The sequence below is a fragment of the Carassius auratus genome, chromosome 4 (assembly GCF_003368295.1).
Source record: "Carassius auratus strain Wakin chromosome 4, ASM336829v1, whole genome shotgun sequence".
Taxonomy (NCBI): domain Eukaryota; kingdom Metazoa; phylum Chordata; class Actinopteri; order Cypriniformes; family Cyprinidae; genus Carassius; species Carassius auratus.
Genome location: NC_039246.1, coordinates 24434410 through 24453650, shown reverse-complemented (window position 1 = coordinate 24453650; position 19241 = coordinate 24434410). Strand labels below are relative to the sequence as shown.

Sequence of the window (19241 nt, the reverse complement as noted above, 5' to 3'; positions counted from 1 at the left end):
TATGTTGACAAAGCTAACATCAAAGCTATTTTCTTGATGGTGCAGATGTTTCTTGGATGCAGAATTTGCAATCATGGATATTCTTAGTCATTTAGACTATTGATATATATATATATATATATATATATATATATATATCAATGCACATTTACACTTGTTTATGTGTTATTATTATCATACTATGTTAATATTTATGATTAGAGGTAGTAATAATGTGAGACTTGCACAGCATACAAAAACATGATTTACATTTGGTTTTACAATTTTAGTTGTATAATAATAATAATAATAATAATAAAAATAATAAAATGCCAAATGTAAAATGTATTGTGCTGCAAAATTATTGTTGTTGTTATATTTATTAAATATGAATATACTTTACATGTTAATAATATATTTATTATTAATTATATGCAAAACATTTAAAATTGCTGAAAATGTCTTAGGATTATTCAAATAATCATTTCACAATCACTCAAATTAAGTTTGTTGTTATTAATATTACATATTATTATACTTTTTCATATATTTTTTTTTATTATTATTTCAAATGTCAAAATGTTAATTTGGTTGTAAAATGTCCTAAAAATAAATGTACTTTTATTATTGTTATTGTTGTTATTATGTTAGCATAGGTCTACATGTTCTTATATTAATAAGCCTCCCCCCCCCCTCCCCCTCCCCCCTTTGGCACCGGTTTAAGAACTGATTTAAAGAGAATATGAAATTGCACACATTGCATTGTTATTGTTGTAATTAGCTTTGCCTTTCTAACAGTGTTATCAGCCCTTTTCCCAACACACACACACACACACACACAGCGAGTGTGATTTCACCAAGTACAACATGTTCCTGCATCAACATCCTTGTTGATCTTGGAACAACATTGCAATCAACTAATCATAATTGATAACTTTTCAGGAAATATCTGTTTTAGGCTTACAATCAGGGTTAGGTGCTTCTACACTCTTGTTAATCAGCTATCATTCTCACTGATTTTAGGAATAAATTATGGGTAGGGTTAGGGTTATATTTTAATGGTACTTTAATTTTAATGGACTTAATAATTCTATATTTTCAAATGATAATGTTGATCCAGGATCATCAAAAGATGTTGATCCAGGAACATGTCTTACTTGGCAAAATCATGGCGACCCACACACACACACACACACACACACACACACACACACACAAACAAAAGCACAATCTCTGTTACCTGGGCAACCTTTTCCAGGGTGGAGGAAATTTCTTACCACCTACATTTCCCTCCTCCTCCTCTCTCTCTCTCTCTCTCTCTCTCTCTCTCTGTTTCTGAGAGACTCAAGGGAAGAGCAGGAAGTATAGCAGCTCAGAAACCTTCAGACTCAGCCATCAGAGCACACTTCCCTCATCCTCACTCTCTCCTCATTCCTCCATTCATCCTTCTCCCTTCTAATTCCAGTAGTCTCTCCCTCTTCCTCCCTTCTCATTGCCCTCAGCACTGTCTGTCTATCCTCTTTCCATCTCTTTGATTGACTTTGACAAAGTTTGAAGCATGGGCTGTGGGAATTCCACCTCTGCCAGCACAGCTGCAGGTACGTGTGCTGCTTTTCTGCCTTCATGTCTCTATCTCTGTGTGTGTTTGTGTGTCTGTTTGTGGGTGTGTGGTCTCTGTAAACAAGCCCACGTCTGCTCATGTGAGTTTAGCCATCAGTCATCTTTCTCTCCTTCTCTAACCATTGGCTGCTGGCCAGCCGCTCTCATGTTGTGAATGGAAGATCTGAGTGTCTGTCAGGACTCAGTCATTCACACATCGAGACTCACTCAATCTGGTCCTTGGAGATTTAACTGGATCAAATATATCCAAACAGTTTTTTAACAGTTAGAAATCGAGGTGTTTTGTGCTTGGAGGTCCATTGAGGCTAAATGATATTCATGAATGGTGTTTGTTTTACTCCTCTGTGAGTGAGGGGATTGCATGATCCGTGAACCGTGTACGAGACTGATGTCTCTCTCTTGGTCGGACGTGTGTGTGTGTGTGAACGTTCTGTCCTCAGTCATTCTTCAAAAATCAGCAGATTTAGACTGCAATCTAAACAGCGGTTCAGTATGAGTCATCTCAACATAGGTACGCACACACAAACAAACAGGAGCCATGGCAGGAATGGGCATGAATCGATATGAAGCGCTTTGTGAGGGTCTCCGTGGAGTCATCAAACACACAGTCATTTTCAATAACGTTCTGAGTATTACAGGGTGATGAAGAGATGTTATTTGCATGGTATATCAACTTGTGTCTGCAGGAATTCATGGATTTTTAGTCATACCAGTACAGACGTTGTTTCCTGTTGTTTCCATTTATTTCAAGTTATAATATGTATCAGTACAGAATGTAATCTAATGATTGATTGTAATGTAATGATGTATGTAAAGACTATGGTCTAATATTTCTGCGGAGAGCCGGCTATACGTGTTTTTGCATTCATAAACAGTATTCTATTAATAGACACCCAACCACTTGTCAGTTAACTTATGGAACTGTACTTGCACACACACACACTAACACTCACACACGTGTGTTTGTTTGATTGACCAGACATTGGACAGAGGTCTTGCCATACCAACGGACGAAACTCTGCCTGACAAAACTTTTATTATAGCTTTATTACATTGTAAGAACATTAATGACATATATTCCACTTATTTTTAATCAATCCGTTTTCTTTCAAACAAAAATGTGGGATTGTGTTTTTAGGTTAAGCAGATGAATCAGATTCCAGAGAGAAATATGTTCTTTTTTTTTACAATTACTCAGTGTTTATACTGTATATTTTATGATCAAGGAACATGCGGCATGACTAATTTGTGTCTTTGTTGATTTCTACAGGTCCATCTGAGTCAGCCAAAGATGTGTGAGTATTGCCAGAACAGCAAAAATATAATGTCCAACCCACAGTTTTCACCAAAATGCCACTGAAGTCATTGTAACTATTAAATAAAACTAATTAACTAATTTAATAAAAACATAAAAAATAGTCATAAAAAAATTAAAATAAGTGTGTGTGTGTGTGTGTGTGTGTGTAAATATGAACAGAAAACGCACAGTTCTGTGTAGATTACTTACAAACTGTAGTCTGTTACTGGACTACAGATTACATGATGGAAATTGTAGTTAGTGATGTTATCTACATATTTTAAGTAATGTATTCTGACTACTTTTTATATTACTATTACATTGCATTTTTTTATTATTATTATTTTTTTTACATAAATTGTTTTAAACCTACTGTTGCCTTTTTGCCCAAATTCAGAAGCCTAAATGAAGCTAAATGGTAAGACACAGTGTGATTTTTGGAAACTAAACATTATTATCTTTCTTTAAAGAGAAAATTATTTGGGCGAATAGGGGAGAATCAATAAATTATGAATAATATACTGCCATTTTATGAATAATGTGCAATCATGTAATCCATAAAATTGTGTTTGTGTGTGTGTATGTATGTGTGTGTGGGTATATAATATATATATATATATATATATATATATATATATATATATATATATATATATATATATATAATATATATATATATATATAAAATACGTATATGTATGTGTGTGTTTTGGTATTGAGGTGACTTTTTTTTCTGAAATCTCTTGATTTTTTTTCAAAGGCTCTAACTTCAGAGAGAGAGAGAGAGAGAGAGAATAAAATAAACAGGAGAGAAGATGCTAGTAATCCTTGCAGTGTCCTTCAGTTTTTTAACTGCTTGTCAATCATTTTCTCTTCTGAGAAATAAAAAACATAATGGGGTTTTGAACCCTGCCTGTTATTTTCCAAACAGTTCCTGGAATTATTCTCTCACATCTGAGCAACAAGCACCCACACAGCAGGAGAGAGTCTTGCTCTCACAGATCTGGGCCTTCACTGCCACTAAAACACACACACACACAATTACCACAATAACACACCATCACTGGCACATCATACATGTTCACAAGTCTCTTTTGAGAGCAATGTGAGCTGTTCAGTACAGTTAAGAGAGTAGCAGCTCTGCTAATTAAATTCTCAGAGCTTCTAACCAAGGTTCTCTGTAGGATAATCTCTTCAGAATCTTGATGCATGACCCCTCAAGACTTATTAAATCAAACAATTCGTCAGATCAGAGGGTGCAAATTTGTTCACTCCAATGTAAACAAACTATCGTCTGAAAGTTTGTTGCTATATTCAGCTTATATTCAACAAAGCAACAATCTTTTCTAAGTTTTGTTTTTCGCCTCTTACATCAGCCCATCGGATCATCTCTTGGTTCTGTTCTGGTTCTGGGCCCACAGGCAGGACGATTCGTCTGTGGATGACGAGAAGAGGAGAAATTATGGTGGCGTGTATGTGGGCTTACCTGCAGACCTCAGCAATGTGGCCACCGGACAAACAGCCTCCACACAAAAAGGTGAGAGACAAGCCCAGCTTTACATGCACTTCCATAGGTCTCTTAAAAAACACCTCACAAATCATGTCCAGAAGTAAACAATCAGTGCTTGCAAGGCAGCAAAATAACAGTGTTTTAGGGATTTTTTTTTAGGTTCTAGCTAATGAAAGAAAATATAAATCCTTTTTTTGACAAGTAGTTTCAGACAATCAAAACAGAAAATGTGCCTAATGAAGGTTAAATAGATGCAAGAATCAAAAGAGTAATTACAATTCAGTGTACAAATAGATGTAAGACAAAACATTACAAAATCACAATCCAGCATGCATATTCTATGATGACATCATTGTTGTGAGTGTAGTAATAGTCAGAGTATGTTCTGCTGATTCCATCTTAAACAAGATCAGTGCTTATCTGTGAACTTGCAAAGCAGCATGATGTTCCAAGTCAAAAATAGACCTACTTATGACTTTTGTAAAAAAAAAAGAAAAAAAAAAGAAAAAAAATTGTCTCCTTACCTTGTTAATGCAATGAAACATGCACATTTTAAAAGAGAAAGAAGGCTTGAGGAAGTGTAAGTGTGAATGCAGTCAGAATGAAGCTTCTTCAATGTTCTAAGAATCACCCTGCTCTTCCTGAAACTCATTACTCGCACAATGGAAACCAATTTCCTCAGTTCTCTCTGGTCTCATGTCAAGAATTAACAGAGAGAAAAAAAAAGATTCTTAAATATAAACAATGCATTATATTTAGGACTGTAGTGTGAATTGAAACACTGTGTGTGTGTGTGTGTGTGTGTGTGTGTGTGTTGGGTGAGTGGTTCCTGGAGGCTCTGGGATGTGTTAATTGGAGAAACATCTCTCCGCAGGGAAAGCAGAAAGTGCTGTGTGCCAAAAAGAGTGCTAACAAAGCTAAAAGTTTGTGTGTGAGGGAAAACACACCATCAGTGCAGTGTAGTTATACATAACTAAAAAAATCATTTAAAATAATGTTAAAATAATTTAATTCAAACGGAAATAAAACGAAACATAAATTAGATTAAAAAACTATTTTTGAAATACTAAAATCAGCCTACTAAAAATAAAGCTGAAATAAGAACTAATTAAAGCTGTATAGAAAAAACGAAAAGTGAGAGAACGGTGCAACAAAAGTATTTAATTATTAAAAATAAAAATAAAATGAAAACTGACCATATAAAAATATAAGTTTTTACAAAATAACAAATATTATAATAGCATATAAATAATACTAAAATAACACTGATGTCTATGTAACTAATGCATATTTTCATCAACAGAATAATGATATTCAGAGTTGAAGGCACAGATAAAGGTAAGCCCATGTTTGCTTTCTAACACAGTTATATCATTATTGAGGAGTCAGCATTGTGGCTTAAAATTCTTACACATTTACGTGTTTAATTTGACATCTTTAAAAAAAGCAAAGCAAACAACACAAATCATGTCAAAACGAGAGCTGCCTATAGAGCCTACATAAGCAGCTAGCTTCTAAGGGAACCTAGATGCAATAAGCTAGACAGCAACTCTGTGTGACATGACTCAATGGATTTTAACATTAGCATGTCGCTAAGCTAACAGCGCTACTCTCTAAAAGGCATGAAAACACACAGCACACACATATTGAGTACAATAGCCCACTTGGAATTATACTGAACTGATTTTAAACAACACTAAATTAAATACAAGCATTTTTAGACTTTGTTTTTTCTTACTTCGCCCATAATCTTGGATTTTCTTCAATGATATTACTGGAGTGCAATCTAGGTTTTCTTACTCCAGAAAAGGTATATGTGATTCTGCCTAAAAACTGAGCTAAAACAAGGTATTTGACACCCATACCTATATGTTGGAAGAAAGTGCTGTGTTCCAAAAGGAGGGTTTTACAGCAATGCCATAGAAGAACCATTTTAAGTTTCCCAAAGTGAACAGTTCTTAAAAGAAACACTCCTTTTTCCTAGTGGAAAGACCATTCTAAAGAATGTTTTCCCACTATAAACTCTTAAAAATAAAGGGTTCTTTATCGGCATCAGTGGTTCCATGAAGAACCTTTAAAATCCATGGAACCTTCCATTGCATGAAAGTTCTTTTAGTTTATTAAAACATTTTACACACTAAGAATTTTTTTTTTTAAACCTATTTTTGATAACGTCCTTTTGTTTTTTTTGTTTTTTTATTGTATCATTATGAAAACCTCCTCTTAGAGCCTTTATTTTTTTTTAAGTATATTGCGGACTGCAAAGGTTTTAATGGATGTTTAAGGTTCTTCATGGCCACTTACCATCCTTATCAGAGAATTATTATTATTTTTGGATAGATACACAATGTATTTGTGTGTACACTGACTGCTCACTTTCTTATTTACCTCTCAGGGCTTTCCAGAGGGAGTCATGTCTGAAAATGGCTGTGTAATGATCTCAACAGGACGCAATTTTCATCATCTCGCCGGAATCCTTTGAGAGCCAATCATCTAATTGAACTCTCTGGAAACTGAACTAGAATTAGATCTGCTGACAAGGTCAGAGGTCAAAGACAAATCATCCCTCAGCTCTTTTAAGGGCAAGTTCTACCAGCACCTTGCTTCTCAGGACAATGACACACAGGTGTTAATGACAATCACAGAGCAATGAAGAAGCTAAAAACGTATCTTTGAACGATGTTGCTCTGTATGTTTTTAAAAGGGTTTTTACAAGGGTCAAGTGGTTTTCGATGGGGAAATGGGACTACTTATGCACTTACGAGTCTGTTTTTGTTCTTCACTCTTTCAACATATACATCCTTTCAGACATTCTCCTCTACACTGTAAAAAAATATATATATTTACAGTAAAATACCGGCAGCTGTGGTTACCAGAACTTTACTGTAAAAAAATATGGTAGAAACATTTTAGGTTTTACAGACTTAACTTAATTTAACTATAATAAAACCTGTTTCATTAACTGATGTAATGTTAATAAAGCAGCATATTGAAGTTCTGATATCTGTTTTGAACCATTGTAATACTAATAACCGCCAAAAACAGTAAAACTACATTAAATGCAATCACAGTTATTCACTGTATATATTATGGAAACTTACTGATAACCAATAAACATGTTTTTACTGTTGCATTTTTGCAGTCTTTTACTGTTAAAATCACAATCCTTTTTTACAGTGTAGTCGTAAAATGTCCATATTATGCCTTTTCGAATATTACCTTTCATGTAGTGTATCATGTAGCTATATGTGAACATAAACTATCTGTAAGTTTTGAAGCTGACAGTGCACGATAAATAAAGTTATTGTCTATAAAAAAATTAAAAACAAGTTTGGTTGCAATCGCCAAAATGAGTCGTCACAAATTCGAATCCTATTCGGTTACGGCTCTACGTCACAAAGTAACACATTTGTATACTTTCTGCCAACGTTCTACATCTCCAATTCGCTTGCGTACAAATGGTAAAATTTCACTTGACACTTACCATTGAGAAATGTCCTGCTCTAGTCATGCTTGAGAACCGGTCTCTTGTCAATCAGCCAGTTTAACCATTTCATCATCAGACTCTGGCTTGAATTGGTAAGCTACAATCCATACCATCTTTACTATGTATTGACAAGTCTTCAGGGCTGTCCTTCCGTCATGGCAATGGGCGTTTAATTTCTGGACATGGTCCAGACCAATCCAGAGCCAATCTTTCTATTACTCTGTATCATTCACAAAGGACTGCGCCATCTGACCAATCACAACAGTGAGTTGTTTACAAATCATTTACAAATGTTATATTATTATTATTTTTTTTGTTGTTGAGAAAACAGTGTTTTTTGCCCAGGAGACTCAGGAGACTAGGAGACTAGGAGACTCATAAAACAATATTAGCAACCTTAAAAATGGCATTATAGGGGCACACTATAAGAAAAAAGTCCATAATGTTTGCAAGATTGCAAAAGAGGTACATGAAGTGCCTTTAAAGGAGCTTGTTGCTGGTCTGTCAGGTGAGTCCTCTTAGTGCTTCTTCAAGCCCTGCACTGTCTTCTGGAGGTGAAATCAAGGGTTATGTGTTTGTGATTGGGTTTAAGGTCCCTCCATCTCGCTAATCCAATTAGATTGACCCAGTGAGAGCCGAGTTTTACAACGAGAGTATCTGTGCTAGCAGCGCCTGACCTGAGAGAACTCCGAGGACTGTGTAAGTAGGCCAGCTGGAACTCACGCTCCTGTGACACAGGGGAGAAGAGATGAGGAGGGAAAGACAGAGAGTGCTTGAGCCAGACGTGTATCACAGCGGGAGCTGAATGAGACACTGATTCCTGAGGGATGGCAGGTTGTGAGCCGATACTGTGACACGGGTTCTAGCTGAACTCCCATGAACCCACTTTCCTCACTCCTTAAAGAGACCCAGAACGAAATGTGGTTGTTAAATATTGTTTCAAAACCTGTATTATTAAAGTAATATGCATTTTAAATGTAAGTTTGGTTTTTTTTATGCTTACCAAGTCTGCATTTATTTGATCAAAAATACAGTAAGTAAATATTGATAAAAATGGTCATCTATTTTAAAATGGAATCAGTCTTCAGTGTCACATGATCTTTTAGAAATCATTCTTATATGCTGATTTGCAGCTCAAGAAACACTTATTTTTATTATCAGCGTTAAAAACAGTTGTGCTTAATATTTTTGTGGAATTTTTTTTTCAGGATTCTTTGATGTTCAAAGTAAAAACAACAACAACAACATTTATTTGAAATGGAAATCTTTAGTATATCTTTACTGTCTTTTGATCAATTTAATGCACCAATATGTTATTGAATTAAAGTATTCATTTCTTTCAAAAAATTAATCTTTCTGACCCTGGATTTTTATATTTATGTACATATACACATATATTGTAAGAGAATAACAAACTGTAAGCGCGTATATGAATGTATGAATCCCTTTCCGTATTTTTAGACAGAAGGGAATATATATATTTTTTCATAAACGTAGTAGGCCTATATTTGCCACCTGTTCTCTCTCGCGCACTTCTCAAGTGTGTGAAAGCTCTTTCACACATCACAGATGAGAGATTCTAAAAATGAATGTGTTTTTCAGGTGCAGCTCTCACCAGCAACCTCACATGTAAAGCAGTAGTTTCTTGGAAAATATTTGACTCAGAACCCTTTTTTTTCTTCTTCTTGAGTGGCTAAAGTGCCACCAGTGACTCTCCTGAGTGACATTTTGCTTAGTTGTTTGAATAGACTTTTTAAGGATAGGCTTTTTTCCTTGAAGAAAGGTGTAGCACTATTGCTCTGTTAAAACTCCGCTCGTTTTTGTTTGAGCATCCCAGCAGCAACACTGGCATTTTCATCATCTTCATCAGCCAATTATGTTCTCAGGAATTCTCAGAAAACTTTAATATATATATTTAATCTCAAAATGTCTTTAGTTTCCACAATATGTTAATAAATGTTCAATGAATGTGATTATGCATTTGAAAGGAATTGTTAGTCATGTTAAACTGCCATATCTGTCACAGTCTCTCACAATCAAAGTGACTGGGTTGTAATGGTGGTACGCTCTCATAATGGACTGTTTTATTCTGAACCTGGCACAATGAGCTCTCTTTCTCAAATGTGCTCTATGATTAGAAAGGGATTATTGTATGTGACTACATGCATTCTTCAAGCCAATCTCTGGTTTTCACTTATTCTCTCTCTCTCTCTCTCTCTCTCTCTCTCTCTCTCTCTCTCTCTCTCTCTCTCTCTCTTTAACAGAGAGCTGGTTAGCTCTAGTTAGATGTGAGGCGGGGGTCTGTCTGAGCTCTGCAGGAGTTCTGTGTTTTTAAGGAGACTCAAGTCTCACTGGTGCTCCTGATGATTCAGTGAAGCCCAGACTTCAGAAGAAGCAGTGGCAGGCATCGTAACCTTTCCTCATGGCTGCGTTTGGCACTTAAAAGGCAACTTTTCCATACATTATCTCTGACATTTCACATAGATTATTCTCACATCCCTGTGGGATTAGAAAGCCCCCAACAGTGTGACTGGCAGAAATGAAAATATATCACATAGTCTAACGTGATTAAGGAATTATATACGGATTTATACGCTTAATCTAGGAGTAGTATAGCTTTAATATATTAATCTAAAGCGATAAAATCTCAATGCATTTTATGCAATTACGCTTTTATACCATCAGGTGGTGGCATAGTGCCATTTTAAATGATAATGCATCTCCATTTCTTCATTGACCTTGATTAATATTACATTATGGGCTGCTATGAGCGTTTTTAGCTTTTCAATTATTAAACAGTTGCCTGGTTGTTGAAGGACATACTTTGGGCTTCAGACTCCAATGAGCTGAAATATTTAAAGTGCTTGCTAAAGAATAGCAAACATGTGGAGTATTATATGTCAGATTTGAAAACTATTTGGCAATTCTTAATGTCCTGAGGACAGGCCCGCAGATGTAATTTTTCCCTCTAACCCACATAGAAGTGTACCAGCGGCCCAAGAGATGGCGAGAGCGATACCGCCCTCAAAATAGACACGGAAAGTTAAATTTGGTTTTCAGGTTATGTGCCTCCTGATTAAAATGCAGACATTGCTGCAGACATGGACAGAGATAGTGAGTTTCAGCAGTGCTGTTCTGTTTACCCAGTTAAAGCAAGAACTTGTTTTAAAATGCATTCAGTTACACTGCACATGTTGTTAAGCTATTACAAATAGATTATGTGCGCTTTGCGCTATAAATGGCATTATAATGCACATATGTTCAGTAATACCCATGCATTTACTTATTTAAGAGCCAATGCATGCACACCAAAATATTATGGGCATATTAGGGGAAGTCGTGGCCTAGTGGTTAGAGAGTATGACTCCTAACCACCCTAATGTTGTGGATTCAAGTCTCGGGCCGGCAATACCATGACTTGAGCAAGGCACTGAACCCCCAACTGCTCTCCGGGCAGCCGCAGCATGAATGGCCCCTTCTAGGCACTTCTAGGCAAATGGCTTCTGTTCATTTCCAACTCTCTGCCACCAGATTTTTGTTATTGAAGTAAATAATTCGAGCGTATACAAAATTCCGCGAAAAGGGCAGATTGCTTTATGGCAGCAACACATGCACATGTGCAACAATCCACTGTAATTAGTGATGTGTTTATGACAGTGGACTCACTTAACTGTAGGGGGCTCTAATGTCAAAAAAATATCCAGTCCAGTTGCTTTAACTAGCCACAATTATGTAATCAAATTTCATTTTATTATTAGTAGACCTATTTAGCATCATTTTTCCCCATGCTGTCCGCAGTCTTGTCAGGACAGACGAGTCGCAACCCTTCAGTCCAGCACTGCTGATCTATGTCTGTCTGGGAATAAAAAGAGCCTTCCAGCAGTTTTGAAAACATGGGTTGCCGAGTTCATTTCGCATTGTTGCTATTCTCAGGAAACCATTCATTATAGGCTATTAAGATGTTCAGGGCTCAAAACGGCCACTCTGGCTAAACACACAAGCACACATGTCCCGTTTGCTGCAGATCTTGATTGACTAGCCTCAAACTATAATTTTTATATAACCTTATTTTCTCCTGAGGAAGCAGAGAGTTCAAAAAGCACATGCATTCTTTGGGAGAAATAGAGGATGATACATTTCTATGAGTTAATGCGCTTGCATCTGTGGGTTGAATGAGCATTAGTCAGATAAATGTGCAGGGGTTAATGGAGAATGAAATGTGTGTGATGGTTGGTGCCAAAAGCATGTTGAAGGATAATATTGTGTATTATGTTATATTTATGCAAAAAAATAAAAGGCTTCATTGGTTAGTTTTGGTTTGGGGGACCGTCCAGTGTTGGTTATGATCAAATTAAAACCTTGTTTTCCCTTTAATTATAATAAAACTAAAATAATATATAAATATTGAATAAAAAAACTGGAAAGATAAGGAATAAATGCTGTCTTTGCTGCCAAATTAATTAAAATAAGTATTACATTGTAAAATAAGTGTAAGTTTGAACATTCAATAGCAAAACATACTTTCATTAGCTGATTCAGAAGCGCAATATTGCCATAGCAAAGTCAGAATGACCCGCTCTTCTCGGTTTACAAAACGGTTCTTCATAAAATGCGTTGCTGTTCTGTTGTAAGTAATCGTAAAGATTCCTAAATGCATTACTTACTTTAAGAAGGCCAAATAAAGTGCTTTTGCTTTTGTCTAAATACACACAGCATCTCTCTGACATGACCGCTTCAATACTTACTGCGTTTCCTGAAACCATGCCTTCTTTCTTTGTGTGAACATTTGGGCGGCATTATGTAAATATTTCCACACAGTGACGTAGACATGTGGGGGCGTGTTTAAATGAGCCGCTTTAAGGGGGCGTGGCAGAGTCTTAACTTTTATAAAGAATATCTCTTTAGTCTCTTTAGACTTTAGTCTTTGCAACTTTACAGATCTTCTTCACACACCAAGAGCTTGTAACACTCCAAAGAGAAAGGAAACATTGAAATCGCATCATATGACCCCTTTAAGGGAGCCTGATTGGGACGCCTTGCATAAGTTTTAAAAACACACCACTGGGCCCGAATTGCTATAAAAAGTAGCATAACGCATGCTATGCATTCATAGCTAATCATAGACAGACTATGGAAAATAAGAGCAGGTCAGATATATCTGATTCTGTTCTGTTGTGTTGTCTGGGTCCCCACAAACTCTCATAACTCTGGAATCTGGCCTGTTTCCTGTGCATAATGAGGCCGCAGGAAAGCTCCCATGGGCCTTGGTGATTGTGGACAAAATGAGGATCAGGCTGAAGAGATTCAGGATAAGTATTAAACCCACTGCAACAAGCACTAATGTAGAATTAATGGCTTCAGGTGCTATAAATAGCATTAAATGCTCTGCTTCTAATGTATTTATTCTAAATCTGATGTTCATGCCAGTGACTGTTTATTTAGAAAGTCAACATGAAATCAAAAGTACCTCTATTTAATTTCTTAATACATGATACTGATCTTATTGTACGTGACAGCATTTCCTTTTCATCTCAGGCAGTGCAGGCTATTAGAAAATGTCAACCAGTAGCCAAATAGCTATTTAGGCTTTTTTAGACACACACACACACACACACACACACACACACACACACACACACACACACACACACATGTACAAAAAAGGTGTATAAAAACTATTTTCACTCAAAAATTGCTTGTAAAAAAAAAAAAAAAATGCTTTCAAAGAACATTAAATGCAGAAATCTTAAGTAGAAAGAATGAAGTTGTATTTTCCTGTTTAACAAAGTATAAAGTGTAGGATTTATATGTTTTTATTTTATTTTATTGCTAAAGAAGCTATATCTATGAAACCATGTGGTCTGATTTTATTGCTGATTTGAAATATTTCATTGCAGTGTAATCTTGGCAAAAATATCTAGATATTTTGATCTTTCTCATTCAAATAGATAGACAAACAAGTGCTTTTTTATATTACTTAGAAGCAGCTTGAGGGTTTCGCAAAAATGGCTGCAAAATGAAAAGACTTGCCTTTAAAGGGACATTGGTATGTGTGAAAATTTGGCTTCAAGTCAAACAAATTAGGAAAAATGCAAACACCATTTTTAAGTGATGATAGAGCTGGATCCAGACTTTGGCTGAAGGGCAAATGACTGTGCATGATTTGTGTGTGTGTGTGCACAGCTGTAGTTTTGTCTTAAGTTTAGTTTATAGTTTTAGCTTAAGTGAGCTTTTTTGAAAAATCTCGTTTTAGGGTTAGTTTATGGTCATTGTAATTAGTTTTATATATAAAACGACAGCAATCTATGATATGTCCCCATTTAGACTTTTACCTGAGTGTGTGTGTGAATGAGACAGTGTGTGAGTGGTTTTCAACACCAGGCGAGCATGAGTTTTCGAGGTCTTGCCCACGCGTGTCATGTGCCAAAGGGTCACAGGTCAGTGGAGATCACAGCACAAGATCTGATCTGCCCTCCCACATTCTGTGTGTGTGTGTGCGTAAGGCAGGTATAGTGATGAGTGAATTTCCCATTAGCCATGCCTGTAAAAGTGTGTGTTATGAGTATGTTGGAGGCCATGTCTTGTTGGAACCTGCTATAAATTTTCTCTTTCTCCTGTTTTCCTCCTGTCGCTTCATCACCGAAAAAGCAACCAAGTTTAGTCATCGACTCGCATATATGCGATAAGCAATGATCAGAAAATGGTAACTGTTACAGGGTCATAGTGTCAGGCTCCTCTGTCATGAACTTCACAGCCCCAGATGAAAGTTTACAGATTAAATTTACAGCATTCTCACCCACTCAGGCCGCTAAACTGCAAAAAAAAAAAAAAGGAAAAAAAAAAAAGTGTTTATATGCATATATTGGGTTACTAAAATAAGTAATTTGGCTTATTTCAGAAGCCACTGGCTCGCTGCCAATCCTACAACAAGGAGTATAGAGGATTATATCAGCTGCACAAATGAACTATTAGCCTTATTAGTCTTTGATTCATTGAACCGAAAAGTATAAAGCTTTGTGTGAGATTATAGTTGTTAAAGTAACTAATTGTTTCACCGCCGTAATATTGTGTAATCTGTGTGAACTGTAAGCTTCTTGAAGGTTTAGTTTAGGCATTATTTCTGTATTTTACGTAGGATATCAAGCTCTTACATCACAGTATTGCATTATGGGTTGCTGTGAGGGTGAGACGCACGGTGGATTCATTAAAATGGAATGAAACTAAATTGAATAAAAAAGTGAAAATCTGAAAGATGCTTATAAGGTTACATCATTTAACTGTCTCCTCCTGGATTAAGATATTATCATAACGCACATTCCTCCGAGATCCCAGCTAATGCAAACCAGAAACCAGGTCTGTATCTGCAGGCCTCTGACTTAAATGTTTCTCAGGCTTTATAAACATATGCAAAGATATTTCTTATGTAACTTTGTGTTCGCTGATTGGCATCTCAATTAAGATCCCTCAGTATTTCGACGGGTTTGAGACTGTTTAGTATTAATTGAGTTTGACCCTTACAGGGTCCGTTTGGCACCCAAAATCCAGAGCCAGCTGGCACAACTGCATCTTTACAGAAAAAGGGCCAGAATGAGGGCTCTTATGTAACCAGAGAGACTGGGACCGCAGCTATTAAAGATGATAACAGCTCTGATGGGCCAGGTAATAATCTCTTTGACAGTATTATTACAAGCCATCAGTTCAACCCTCAGGTATGTGAGGTAAAAAGAGAGATAAGGTCAGTAGTTATGTACGACTAAATTTCATGAATATTTTATAGAATAGTATAAAGAATAGAAACGACTATTTAAGCATTTGTAAAAAAAATTTGGATTGATTCCCAGTGTGCCATTTCTTCTATACAACAGTTCAGAAAATTGGAATTTCATCTAAAATTTATTTATGGCATTATTTTTGACTGTATCCTCACTTTACAGCATTTTTACAGCATTACAGCAAGTGCCTAAAACTTTGCACAGTACTGTAGCTTTGCAACTTATTTTGAAGCATTTTGGAGACATTGCCACAGTTCTTCTGGATTGAGTCTGTCTCAGTTTGTTTTAACAGAGCCTTATGGCATTACACCTGGTCTGTACACTGCCCACTCCCCAGTGATTGACCTTAATGAGTGCAGCTGGCCCTCTAAAATACCTTGTTTCAGCAGATGTTATGTAACACACTTTGGTTTGAATATATGCACCTGTACTTGTACACAACTTGTAGGTCTAAACCTGCCAGCTCAAGTCATACAACATGTTTGAATAAAATGTGACATACTTACAACATATTTATTATGCTCATGGTTATTCATGTCAAATCTAATTCACAAGTGGAAAATGTGATTATTGTTTGGCTAAATGCTGTAAAGGCCATGTGGATAAGAGCATTTACTTTTATACATCTACAGTATGATTCTTTATATATATATATAATGAGTCCTCCCAAGAGGCGTCTTTGTAATTCCTCACATTGGCAGCACTGTAACCCAGCTGCTTATCACAATTTGACCCTTAACTTGATTTTTTGAAATTTATTTATGGCATTATTTTTGACTGTATCCTCACTTTACAGCATTTTTACAGCATTACAGCAAGTGCCTAAAACTTTGCACAGTACTGTAGCTTTGCAACTTATTTTGAAGCATTTTGGAGACATTGCCACAGTTCTTCTGGATTGAGTCTGTCTCAGTTTGTTCTGTTTCTTCATGTTATTCCAGATAGACTGATGATGATGTTCAGATCTCTGTGTGGAGCACTGGCTGCTGTCAGACTCCTCGTGCAAACAAAAATCTCACTGGATTATTACCGTTAATGGCAAAAATAATGTTTGGAAATGTAAACTGATATTTACTACTAACATACCACAGCAAAAGAATAACTAACTTAAAACGTTTTTTTTTTTGGCTGGTGAAAATACTAGTGGCCTAAGACTTTTGCACAGTACTGTGTATATATATAGCCTATATATTTTTTTTTTTGTAACACTTTAGTATAGGGATACATTCTTGCTATTATCTAGTTGCTTATTAGCATGCCTATAATTAACATATTTAGCAAATTATTAACATAGTGGATGATTATTATTAGGCCTACTTAACTGATGCAACCTCATAAAACGTATAAAATGCCCAAAACACTCTCTTTTCATCATCTGATGATACATATAGTGTTGCTAGAAAAATAAAATGCCCAAAACACTCTCTTTTCATCATCTGATGATACATATAGTGTTGCTAGAAAAATAAAATACCCAAAACACTATCTTTTCATCATCTGATGATACATATAGTGTTGCTAGAAAAATAAAATGCCCAAAACACTATCTTTTCATCATCTGATGATACATATAGTGTTGTCAGTAAAAGGCAAGCAAAATGTATGAAAAAAAAAAATGTTCATTGCACCTTCATTTCCCTTTGGTTTAAGTGTGTCATGTTTTTATTGCATTACTGTTTTAACAGAGCCTTATGGCATTACACCTGGTCTGTACACTGCCCACTCCCCAGTGATTGACCTTAATGAGTGCAGCTGGCCCTCTAAAATACCTTGTTTCAGCAGATGTTATGTAACACACTTTGGTTTGAATATATGCACCTGTACTTGTACACAACTTGTAGGTCTAAACCTGCCAGCTCAAGTCATACAACATGTTTGAATAAAATGTGACATACTTACAACATATTTATTATGCTCATGGTTATTCATGTCAAATCTAATTCACAAGTGGAAAATGTGATTATTGTTTGGCTAAATGCTGTAAAGGCCATGTGGATAAGAGCATTTACTTTTATACATCTACAGTATGATTCTTTATATATATATATAATGAGTCCTCCCAAGAGGCGTCTTTGTAATTCCTCACATTGGCAGCACTGTAACCCAGCTGCTTATCACAATTTGACCCTTAACTTGATTTTGCGTCACATGGGGATGTCGTCAGGGTGGGACACTGGCCTCTTGTGTGGTTTGTCCGTTCTGTTTGACCTTGGAGTGGCAGTAGACACATACTTCACTCGCACTGCACTGAGATGTGTGTGTGTGTGTGCAATCACTCTGACGTAATACTGTCCATGTGCGAGCTTAGGGTGTGGTTATAGCAGAGGATGAGCTGGCTAGAGTTTGTCTCTCAAAGGCCAAACATCCTTCCTCCTTAGGACAGCACTACAGGATTTCCTTCTCACCTCTGTGGGAAATTGAAAGCGTTGGTGGCTGCTCTCTCCTATTGCTCTGACATCTAATTTCCTGTAACTCTCATCCGTTAAATTAGGAGAGAATCCGGTCCTAGACAAGTATGAAAGTACAGCATCGACCTAAAGTGGTGTGGATGAACAGGAGCTCCAGTTTTTTCCTCCCTCATCCTCTCATTTTTCAGTCAAGGGCCTTATAATGGTGCTCAAGTTCCACTTGTTTAACTAGTTCCATTGTGCTCTAGTATTGCACAGTAAATGTGCTTTTAACCAATATTTCGTATCACTCTCAAGGCTGTATTGTCTGTTTCTTCACATGTAAAATACATATTATAACCTTACTGAGCTGTGCTTAAATTAGCCCTGGATTTAGTATTTCTTTTTGGAACTGATACGATTATGCACCTCAGAAAACTATATATTTAGTATTTGGTAATAATAAAGCATAACAATAATTTTTTTTTTTTTTTTAGGGGTTGTATCCCGAGTGAACAAAGATCTGTAGGTTTTTGTCCAATGTCTTAAAATTAGCCAGCATTTTTGGGAAATCGAAAATCATCTCCAGGTCAAAATTAATAGAACACAACATTAGAGATAAATGCTGTGTAATTGGAGTATTAATATATAATTTCCTTTTGCCATTTTAGACTAAGACATTATAAAAAGCGAATTGTTTTTTGTTCTTATCTCACACTATGAATTTATATCTCGCAGTGGGACTTTTCAGTCTTACATTTTACAACATTACACAACTTTATACTCTGCCGTGACTTTTTTACTTCATTTTAAGCTTTATTTCTAAATTTAACATTAAGCCGGTCATTATAGCATAACTGATTTTGCCATAATTACAGGCTTATCCTTTACCTAATCATTTATACATTTGTTACAGGATGTGAAATTGAGACACATTATAATGTAGGAAGTGATTAAAAATCATGACAATGCTGTTGCATTTATCTTAAGATGAAGAAATCTGGGGAAAAACAGCTATTTGTGGGGCAATTTTTTGTAAGCAGTGTATGAGTTTGCTTGTGCGTCTGTGTGTGGCCCCCTGAGTAGTAAAATGTTTTGCATTCCATAAACAAATTAAACAGTGGAGATAGTCATTGGAGACCTCCATCTCACTTTTGCACTCACACTTGCTCATAAACCTGTGAAAAGC

General features: G+C 36.1%; 1 protein-coding gene across 2 annotated transcripts; it reads left to right on the top strand.

Moving 5' to 3' along the window:
- The first annotated feature begins 1310 nt into the window (after window positions 1-1310).
- Window positions 1311-7789, top strand: LOC113063854 (overexpressed in colon carcinoma 1 protein homolog). 2 transcript variants are annotated; one of them, XM_026234259.1, is made up of 5 exons: window positions 1311-1577; window positions 2870-2894; window positions 4318-4433; window positions 5710-5744; window positions 6802-7789. In XM_026234259.1, exons 1-4 carry the CDS (start codon window positions 1538-1540, stop codon window positions 5712-5714), a joined length of 186 nt encoding a protein of 61 aa, XP_026090044.1. In that variant the 5' UTR covers window positions 1311-1537; the 3' UTR covers window positions 5715-5744; window positions 6802-7789. The 2 variants fall into 2 exon arrangements, with proteins under 2 accessions (XP_026090044.1, XP_026090036.1); XM_026234251.1 differs by having other exon boundaries at window positions 4273-4433.
- The last annotated feature ends 11452 nt before the right edge of the window (window positions 7790-19241 follow it).